General features: G+C 33.6%; 1 protein-coding gene across 1 annotated transcript in view; it reads right to left on the reverse strand.

Annotated features, from left to right (window-relative positions):
• Positions 1 to 5,052: 5,052 nt before the first annotated feature.
• LOC107715264 (RAS guanyl-releasing protein 2-like) overlaps positions 5,053 to 11,464 on the reverse strand; it is a 12,739-nt gene continuing 6,327 nt past the window's right edge. Inside the window, exons 9-15 of the mRNA XM_016521348.1 lie at positions 11,098 to 11,178; positions 10,714 to 10,821; positions 9,134 to 9,249; positions 8,878 to 9,019; positions 7,990 to 8,026; positions 6,867 to 7,028; positions 5,053 to 6,050 (exon numbers count right to left, since the gene is read on the reverse strand). Of these exons, the coding sequence (XP_016376834.1) occupies positions 5,995 to 6,050; positions 6,867 to 7,028; positions 7,990 to 8,026; positions 8,878 to 9,019; positions 9,134 to 9,249; positions 10,714 to 10,821; positions 11,098 to 11,178 (702 nt within the window). The 3' untranslated portion in view covers positions 5,053 to 5,994. The remainder of the gene's footprint in view (positions 6,051 to 6,866; positions 7,029 to 7,989; positions 8,027 to 8,877; positions 9,020 to 9,133; positions 9,250 to 10,713; positions 10,822 to 11,097; positions 11,179 to 11,464) is intronic.

Raw genomic sequence — 11,464 nt, forward strand, 5'->3', positions numbered from 1 at the left:
ATGGCAGTACATTATTACAACATTTTAAATTAATGCTGTCTAATTGAATTTCATTAAAAATCCTGAAAAAATTTAAATCATAATTTTTCTAAATTTTTTGCAGCACAACAGTTTTTAACTTTGAAATTAAGACATGTTTCCTGGGCACCAAATCAGCCTATTAGAATGATTTCTGAAGGATCATGTGACACATCTTATGTTACACAAGATTGACTCCAGTTTTCCACAGCACTGTAAATCATGCAACTTCATTGTAGTTTGCATTCTTAAAACTTGTTTTATTGTGATCAAGATGATGCAAATAAATTTCCTCCATGTTAGATGCTCATCCAAAACGTCAATCTGTGACGTTTACATATTCTTTTTGTTGAATGTCTTTTCACGATACAAATGCAGAGGTCAGAGTCTTTATTATACAGCATTCTCCATTCCATAAAGGTCACTATTGTGACCTTTGACACTATTTGAAGGGGAACCTAATGGTTTCACAGTAACCTTAGCATTTTAGCATAAACTATGTTTTCCTAAGCGTGAGAAAGGTCTGTATACTGAGAGGTTCAGATGAGGATAATGCAAATTACAATTGGGCCAGTAATGATGACTTCTTTTCAATGTCAGTGAAGTGACTGGCCCAGAATGGAGCATGACATAAAGCTCCAACTATCTTTTCTGACAGGCTCGTCTTCATCTCAGTGACTCTTACATTTTCATTCCCTCCTCTGACCTCAATCAAGGCCTTTCATTTTATCATAGCGCAATTTCCATCACAGATATAAACTCATTTACGTTCATATCACATATACCACGGACATTTGATTAGATTGCAAAATAACAAAAGTTAAACTCGAATGAACAAGCTAGCTAACTTAGTTTGCTAATTTGTTTACCGTTCACTGGATATGAAAATAAAAAATTTTTTTAATTGTTATTGGTAACTTCATTCAATAAAAAGATATAACAGTGTGTAAATAATATCACAGGCTAACACTGACTTTGACAAAAATTATCATTGGACTAATTATACTTGCATTTACCTAAGTTGGCGAGTAGAAAAGCAATCCAGTGAATGCGCCATCCATTTGATGCTAGCAGCTCACAGGCAGGGCAAAAATCATCGTCTTTAATTCTGCATCTTATTCTTCTTTCTCTCGTTAATAAAATATTGTATATCAGTAATTTTAAACCTGCATGAGTGCACACCTCTTGACTGTTGATGGGAGTTGATGCGTCGTGGTTTTGCTCAGATGAGTTATGAGCGGGCTCAAGCAACAACGTCACACGTCTGACTAAAAAAATACTGTATTATACCGTAAGACTGAACTGTAGCTTGCTGTTAACATTTTATTATCATAATTTACAGTATTTAACTGTATTTTCACAGAACGGTACATTACTGTAGAAAATTCCATGTATTTTTACAGCAATTTTTTACAGTACTGTTTGAAAAATCTGGAAAGGAAATTAATACTAATTTTTTTTTACAGCAAGGAAGCGTACAATTGATCAAACATGGCAGTACATTATTACAACATTTTAAATTAATGCTGTCTAATTGAATTTCATTAAAAATCCTGAAAAAATTTAAATCATAATTTTTCTAAATTTTTTGCAGCACAACAGTTTTTAACTTTGAAATTAAGACATGTTTCCTGGGCACCAAATCAGCCTATTAGAATGATTTCTGAAGGATCATGTGACACATCTTATGTTACACAAGATTGACTCCAGTTTTCCACAGCACTGTAAATCATGCAACTTCATTGTAGTTTGCATTCTTAAAACTTGTTTTATTGTGATCAAGATGATGCAAATAAATTTCCTCCATGTTAGATGCTCATCCAAAACGACATCTGTGACGTTTACATATTCTTTTTGTTGAATGTCTTTTCACGATACAAATGCAGAGGTCAGAGTCTTTATTATACAGCATTCTCCATTCCATAAAGGTCACTATTGTGACCTTTGACACTATTTGAAGGGGAACCTAATGGTTTCACAGTAACCTTAGCATTTTAGCATAAACTATGTTTTCCTAAGCGTGAGAAAGGTCTGTATACTGAGAGGTTCAGATGAGGATAATGCAAATTACAATTGGGCCAGTAATGATGACTTCTTTTCAATGTCAGTGAAGTGACTGGCCCAGAATGGAGCATGACATAAAGCTCCAACTATCTTTTCTGACAGGCTCGTCTTCATCTCAGTGACTCTTACATTTTCATTCCCTCCTCTGACCTCAATCAAGGCCTTTCATTTTATCATAGCGCAATTTCCATCACAGATATAAACTCATTTACGTTCATGAAGGTCATTGACTGAATGAACACAAACGGAGAGAGTTATCTGGACACGGCTGGTCTTACAGCAGAATCTGATGTCATTATGAAGATTCACTGTGGGACGACTCGGTAAATAAGCGGCTCTCGAAGACATCAGATGGCAGACGACTGCGGCAAAGCGGGATGGAGCTGGTGAAGGACGGGACCGTGTTGGAAAACCTACTGGTGGGGAAACACACTGCATGTTGTGCAGTGCACGTGCACGCGCACGCACACACACACACACACACACAACAAGTAATACTGCACTCCTGTAAATATACCCTTCCCAGTATATTTCATCCCACTAATGAATGTTAATTTCAGTCCCCTGGTGCTGATCCAATATGCTGATAAAGAAAGAGTGTGTGTTTGAGGCCCGTGGGGCCACCTTAGCATCTCGTGGAGTGGCGCTTTCATATTGAACATTAGTAAAATGGACCAGAACGCCTGGCTTTCTTCTCTCATCTGTAATTAAAGAGATGATTATTAAAATGAAGCTGTAGATAGTTCCCTTAAGCATGCTGATACCATAACACAGAGTGAGGGGCTCCATGCAGATGCTCTCACAAGGGAAACTGTAGTGTAGCTGCTCTGTATCAGGTGCAACTGTGAGTGGCGCTCGGGGGCTCTCACGAGACCAACGCTATCCCTGACCTCTGCTGCGGTTTCCTCTCCCTACTCGCTTACGAAAATCCTCCAGAAATAGAAGAATATATTGATATTCGACCTTGTGTGGGGTTATAGTATCATCTTGCTTGTTCACAAAGTGATAAGATGCATTCATTAAAGCTTGCATTTACAGTCCACATGTCAGCTACATGGTCAAAATGTCCTGAATTTTAACAGAAAAAGAATGTATGAAAAGTGAAACCTATTGACTGTAAGTTACCTTACCATATACAGTGGGAAAAAATTTAGATTTAGATGTAGATTTAGGGACAATGCATGTAGTTTTACTCTAAAATACTGTTTTTTTTTATAACAATGGCTTCAACACAATTATTTTTATGTATTTTATTTGTAACTAGATTTAGATGTAGATTTAGGGACAATGCATGTAGTTTTACTCTAAAATACTGTTTTTTTTTTATAACAATGGCTTCAACACAATTATTTTTATGTATTTTATTTGTAAGCAGAAAATATATTGTATGTGTCACGTTTGCTACTGTGTTGGAGTGTGGAGCAAGGAACGAGGAGACGTGGAGTACATCAACAAAGAGATTTTAATGAAATCAAGGGAACCAGGAAAACACACGTAGCTGAGGAGGTAGACATCAACAATACCGGACAGGAAACGAGGGGCAGAACACACTTTAAATACACAGGAGCAAATTAAGATAATTAAACACAGCTGGAACAAATGGAACTAATCAGAGAACATAATGGGAACAGGAAACAGGAAGACCAAATATGGACATAAACATAATATGGAGCACCTGGGGGGAAGAAAACACACAGACACGGAACAGAGTCTGACAGTATGCTATTTGTAAAGAAAAATTTAAAGCACTTTTCAAATAAAATTGAAATAAATTATTATTATTATTATTTAATTTTCATGTTTTTCATGTTATTTTATTTATTAAAATTATATATAATTTTTTTCATGTTTTTCTTACATTATTTTATTAAAATTACTGTGTATATATATATATATATAATTATAAAATGTGTAGTAAATTTTTTAAATACATATGATTACAGAAAAAACTGTCATCATCATAACATTTTGAGTGAAAATGTAATTAACTTTATAATGTAAAAAAATACAAAAAAGTACATTTTATATATATTATAAAAAATTAAGTACTTTTTTTTAATTAAAAAGAACAGTAAAAAGATGCTCCCTGCACAATCCATCACTTTTGTTTATATTTTATTTAAATGTATTTAAATTTAGTTACATATACGTTTAATGTTACATTTCAAATAGTTTGGTTAATATTTTTTTCATTATTTCAGTATTGTTTTTTTGACATGCTTATGGTAATTATCAGTATATTTTAAGGTTAAAAAAATTAGTAGTTTGATTCTTAAGACCAATTATGTTTATGAACTATGAACTATACAGGCACCACAATGCCTCCCATAATATCTAAAACTTTAGGGTCACATTTTAACATCACCTATTTTTTTCAGTGAATTTGTGGCAACCTACTGTATACCATTTTGGCATAAATTATACATATATATTTATGGTCTATAAAAGAAAATAAGAATGATCCCTCAAAGTTCTTGACATGCCACTGCACTTCTCATATAAGACGCTAATGGAAGTCTTGAGCACATGATGCAGTTTAAATGGCCGTGTTTTAAGCCCCACCCACACCGCTGGCTACAGTTCATGAACAATAGCAATTTCTGCTCTCCAAGTGACATGGTTCACCCAAGTGATACATGTTGATATAGTGGCAAACACAACTTAACTGTGAACGTAATTGCAGCTTTACAGCTAAAGGGCCAACCTGTTAGATTAACCCTCTGATCCTGGCCAATATTAGCTCATGATTCACACAGCACAGTGTTTGCAGTAAATAATGCAGGGAAAATGAAACTTTTAATCTTTTCTTTACACTCATGTGTTCTGCATACAGCTGTTTGTCTGGACAGCTAATATGTCAATGAGGCCGTTTCCTCTGCAACATCCCTCACAGTTTGTCACATACAGTCATAATACTCTCTGCCTCCAAAAATAATGACAAGCAGGCAGCTGAATATATACATTTGATTAAATGTTCTATTTATTATACGTGTATCCATTTCGGCAGCAAAAAACATGCAAATGTGCATCAAAGAAAACAAATGATTCATCTGCATAATAAGAATAAGAATATAAACATAAAATCAGAAAGCAAATGAGGCAGCACAAGAACTTCTCAAATCGCTTTCTCAGTTTAGGACAACAGCGCCTTCTGTTGGTGTGAAATTGAAGCCTGTGATGAGAGATGGCCGTGGCACAATACAGTGTCTGCAACATGTCATTCATTCGACCTTCTCGTCTATTCATAATACATATGAGAATGAAAAAGATCAATGAAATCATGCAGTTACAGGAATCCCAATTAAAATATCATTGTAAATTCTAACAAAAATTGCACCATTGCACATTGATCATGGTCATAAAATAAACAATGTAAAAATGTATATATATATATTTTTTTTTCATGTATGCATAGGTGGCAGATTATACATTGTAATGGGTTGTTTTAGTCCCATTTCATCCAAAACACCATTTAATTCTACTTCTACTAAGAGGATGAAAAATGGTCACGAAAAACTAAAATAGTAAATATATATATAACCTCCTCAAATATTTGTTGCAACTTAACTGGTGCTTTTTTCTTATTTGTTTGAAATCCATGTGCTATTTTCAGACCAAAAACCCATGAGAGATCACAGTATAGAGAGTTCAAGAGAATGGATCACCTTGGACAACAAACGCATGAACAAACACACACACACACACGCACTCTGCTCTGGAGAACAGTGCAGCTCTGTCACTGCTGCTGCGCTTGCTTGTGGATTTGCTCCAGGATGTTCCTATGGAAATAGAGAGGAGAGGAACGTATCTAATGCCAGGTGATGGATTTCTGTTCATCAGAAGGACTTAATGAAAAAGCTCTCAACCACGAGGTGAATGTGTTGGCAATATACATCTACTTTTCGAACCCCATCAAAGGTGGACATCAAAAACCTCATCCGGTTTCTCCTGAGAGCCGTCTGTGATGACTGTGGAGGTACAGAGAGAGAATGAAAGGCTGGGAAAGAGTCACTCAAGTCACTGCGAGTTATTATCATTCTTTACTCTTCAAAAGATACATAGTACTAAGTACTAGACAGGATAGGGATTCTACTGCAGTAGGTACAATGTGGTCCAAAGACCACTAGTAAAAATGATAAACATTTTTTCTAACTTAAATATATTTTTTTCAATAACAATTACATTCAACTTGACAAAGCATATTTTTGCAATATTTTATTATTATTATTTACATTTTATTTTATTTGTAAGGCCACGACAATGCATGTACATTTACAGTAAAATAGTTTTGATTATTCTAATTGATTTTATTTTTATTTTATTTATAAAATACTTTGAATATTTTTGTAGAATATTACCTAATAGTGCAATATAGCTGTCATTTGCATAATTTGCATTTTCTAATTAAATAAAATTATTAAAAATTTATCAAATGGATACAATTATTTACCTTATTATAAAGTGAAAAAATATGCATACGCTAAAAATGTCATGATGAAAATATAAATTGTAATATTATTTGTAAAATTAAATAAGAATAATTTAATAAACTTAAAATAAAAATATAAAATAAAATAATATGTAAGAAAAAAAAAAAAATTTTTAGAAAAATAGTTTTATAAAAATTATTAATTTATCTTATTAATTTAAATTTTTGTACTTGTACTTTTATTCAGAAAGAAAACACACCCCACATCTGTAGACTTTAGGTGTTGGATTATATAGTGTATCGTGTGTGTGTGTGTGTGTCTTGTGTTCAAGTACACTTGTGTATGTGCATTTACCCGGGGACTCTGCTATCGACTCTGTGCTGAAGGGCGGCGGAAAGCTGAAAGAGCGTGTGGCCTTAAAGGAAACGTCATTGTGACAACTGATGCTCTGTGCCCGCCGTCGGCACTCGATGGCCAAACGACTGCAGCAGTCTTTATGACAGCTCACCCCACACACTGAAAAAACACAGAACAAAAATTTGTGATAAAACACAAATTTACACACGAAAAAGATAAGAGTTAGGTTCTACATTTGGTTTCATACCTTTGCATTTGTATCGCTGTTTGTAAAATCCCCATATCTGTAAGAATTAACATAAAATAAATAAGTCAGAATATATATATATATATATATATATATATATATATATTCAGAAATAAATAATATGACAGAATATATAAGAAAAACATGGAACATTTTTCAAATGGATTTTGGGTGCTTTAGTTTAGCTCATTACTTGAGTTAACATTTGAATTGGAACTGTATGATTTTTTTTTTTAATTGATAATCAGATGTACGGAAGGTTAGACATGTTCATTGTTATTCAAAAAAAAAAAAAGTCTAATAAATATATTGTTATTATATCTTTAAACAAGGATTCCTTGATGAATAGAATTTTAAATCTTCTGTAACTTTAGAAATGTCTTTACTGTCACTTTTGATCAATTTAATGCATCCTTTAAAAAAAAAAAGTGGTCCAAAGTAGTCATTGGAAAAATATTTAAAAATATTAACATTTTAATTTTATTTAAATTGAAATTCGATTTTGAATTCCATATTTCTGTTTTGTACCCCACATCTGTAGACTTTAGGTGTTGGATTATATAGTGTATCGTGTGTGTGTGTGTGTGTCTTGTGTTCAAGTACACTTGTGTATGTGCATTTACCCGGGGGCTCTGCTATCGACTCTGTGCTGAAGGGCGGCGGAAAGCTGAAAGAGCGTGTGGCCTTAAAGGAAACGTCATTGTGACAACTGATGCTCTGTGCCCGCCGTCGGCACTCGATGGCCAAACGACTGCAGCAGTCTTTATGACAGCTCACCCCACACACTGAAAAAACACAGAACAAAAATTTGTGATAAAACACAAATTTACACACGAAAAAGATAAGAGTTAGGTTCTACATTTGGTTTCATACCTTTGCATTTGTATCGCTGTTTGTAAAATCCCCATATCTGTAAGAATTAACATAAAATAAATAAGTCAGAATATATATATATATATATATATATATATATCTTTTGATCAATTTAATGCATCCTTTAATTTAAGTATTAATTTAATTTAAGTTTTAATTTAAGTATTGAAATATTAAATAAAAAAATAAAGCATTAACTAATAAAGAAAATGAATAAATAAAACGTATTGGCCCCAAACCTTCGAGTTTATGTAGTACATTCAATTTAGTTTTCTACAAAATTGAAGTTATTTCTTTATTTCTTGTTTAATTGCTTAAATGTCATATCTATATTTCATGCGAGTAAACATAATATTCAACATTTTTCAAAAATACTACTTATTTCTTTACATGTAAAAAAAAAATGAATGAAAAAAAAAAAACAGCCTAAGTGTAATTTAAAAGGCTTGTCAAAAATGCTGGTTCAAAAACAAAAACACTGAAGAAAAAGGAAAACAGGTTCTCTGCTGGGGTGGACCTTGACAGGAAATTAGAAAATAGGAAGTGGTTACTATCTCCACCCAACTACCAACTGTGAACATAACAACATCTTTTCCACAGACACACCCTTAAACACAACCCTGCTGCACTCGCACTGAAAACAGCACAAGCACCATAAACGTCTGACAGCAGAGACAAATATGAACGAATGCAAGCCATAAATACAATCTGGCTTACGAGTGATAATAAAATAGGCATTATGTGCATCTGTGCTTTTTGAAATAAATACAGATCTGGATGTCTGTTTCTCATGATGCTGAAAAGATCTTATTTCATCTCATGTGTGGGCTGTCATCACGTTGGAGATGAAGATAAAGAGTTTGAGGCCCAAATAAATCATGCACTCACCAAACGAGAGCAGTGCCGACAAAATGAAGGTTTGACGCTGCTCGCCTCAGTAAACGTGTGAACAAAACCCATCTTACAGTTCTGTAAGGAGCTCGCCTTTGTGAAGTACTCAATCATCTCCTCTCGGCTAATTTTACAATCCCTGGGAGTGAAAATGAGAAAGAGAAAGGTGGGACCTTTACTGTACTGTAGACTTTGACAAATGAGGGGAAATAATTACTCCAGATACACTGGACAGATGTCTTGATAAACCCACTGGTTTTGGTCCAGTTCATCAAACTTGCCAAGGTAAGGGAAATTCCTCCTGATGATCTCAAACTCTCCTTGGGAAATGTAGCCATCACCATCGGTGTCAAAATTTTGGAACACTGACTGAAAGTAAGACATCGTACAATTAGTTCTCTTTCACCACAAGTTAATTTATTACACGCCTCTCTGGAACACTTGTCAAACTTCTGCAATATCACAGTGTTGATTATTGTTTGTTGTTCAGCTCAATGGCACGATTGTGAATATGATATTTCTTTTTAATTAGCCAGAGCATAAACAAGAAGTTGTTGCGTAACTTACATTTTTGACACATATTGGCAAATTATTTTTGCTTGCTCCAGTAATGAAAATATTTGCAAACAAAAAGCAGAATCAAGTGGTTTCATGTGTCCAAGTTACGTTCCTTTTTTGTTTTTGAAGAAATTGGTTGAGTGAAAGATTAAATGACTTGCTCATAAGGTAGGTCACTTGTTTACATTCTAAATGAATCAGGTTTTGAATGGATTGGCTGAGTGAATGATTCAATGCCTCACTCATAATGTGAGTCACTTGTTTCATTTTTTTTTTTAATGAAGCAGTGTTTTTGAACAAATTGACTGAGTGAATGATTCAATGTCTCACTCATAAGGTCAATCACTTGTTTTGTTTTTTTAATGAATCAGTGTTTTTGAACAAATAGGTTGTATGAAAGATTTAATGGCTCACTCATAAGGACAGTCACTTGTTTCATTCCTGATTCAATTCGTTTTTTTTCAAACGAATCAGTTGACGGAATGATTCAATGACTCAATCGATTTGTTCAAAAACACTGCTTCATTTAAAAAAAATGAACAAATAGGTTAAGTGAATGATTTAATGACTCACTCATAAGGACAGTCACTTGTTTCATTCCTGATTCAATGAGTTTTTTCAAACAAATCAGTTGACTGAATGATTCAATGTCTCAATCGATTTGTTCAAAAACACTGCTTCATTTAAAAAAAAAAAATGAACAAATAGGTTGAGTGTAAGATTTAATGACTCACTCATAAGGACAGTCACTTGTTTCATTCCTGATTCAATTAGTTTTTTCAAACGAATCAGTTGATCGAATGATTCAATGTCTCACTCATAAGGTCAGTCAATTGTTTAACTCCTGAATGAATAAGTGCATTTGAAAGCATCAAATGAGTGAATGATTCATTAACTAACTCATAAAGAAAGTCACTTGTTGCCACCTACTGGCGTAACAATGAAACCAACAGAAAGAGTCACTGAAAAATCCCCACCACTAAAACACAAACTGACAGTCTGTCTGGAACATGGAAACTGTATATCTGACTGTTGTCAGGCAACCAGCTCATTGTTGTATTTATTATAATAATGACCGGCTTACTTCATTTGATCCCTTACATATTATCCCTACATAACAGTAAAGCGCTATATAAATGCATCATTCATTCATTCATTCATTCATTCATTCATTCATCCCTAAAGTATACTATTTGCAACAATTCGTTTATTTGAAAACCAAATAATTATTCAGAAAAAAAGATAAATGAATTGAAAGTAGTGTGGGTCACATACCTCCACCATTTTTTCAATGTGTTTGTTGATGATGGCTGGATCCGCTTTAGGTTTGACTGAAGATGCCCACTGTTCTATTAGAGGAGACTGTGACTTTGAGCTGGAAGTCTAAGAGGCCAGAAATCAATGGCGTATTCACTTAGCAAGTGAATATAAGGCACCAGCAGATATGGATAAATGACTGCTGTCCATTGGTTGAACAGAATAATTATAGAGTAATGGTTCAGGCTCCCAGCTGCAAGTCTACGTAAATGGATTATGCAGGCAACATGGGAAAATTAATCTGTCAAATTGTGTCATGAGTGGTCGTAATTGGTGGTTTCTACCTCATGGTGGCCACTGATTTGCTATCTGAGCAGTTGTTATGTCGGTGGAGTGACTCACTGGTAGTTTAGTACTGCGAGGCTCCCTCTGTAGAGATAGCTGATATATCTCGTCCTCTGAGTGGTACTGGTCCAAAGACACCTGGACAGGAACAGAATAAATGTAAATCATGAACAATAATTGATAATTAACATGGATTTGATAAATCCAACCTCCATGTCACTCATTCAACTATCAAATACATGAAAATGTTTATATTTTAAAGGAATATTTTACAAAAAAAAAAAATTCTGTCATGATTTATAAATATATTTAATGAATATTTATTTATTTTCTTATAAAATTATACAAATAATTATATAAATATTTAAATGAAATAAAATAAATAATTACATTTCAAATATATGTTTTTTTTTTTTTACTTTAC

The sequence above is a fragment of the Sinocyclocheilus rhinocerous genome, unplaced genomic scaffold, assembly GCF_001515625.1.
Source record: "Sinocyclocheilus rhinocerous isolate Xijiao unplaced genomic scaffold, SAMN03320098_v1.1 scaffold299, whole genome shotgun sequence".
Classification (NCBI taxonomy): domain Eukaryota; kingdom Metazoa; phylum Chordata; class Actinopteri; order Cypriniformes; family Cyprinidae; genus Sinocyclocheilus; species Sinocyclocheilus rhinocerous.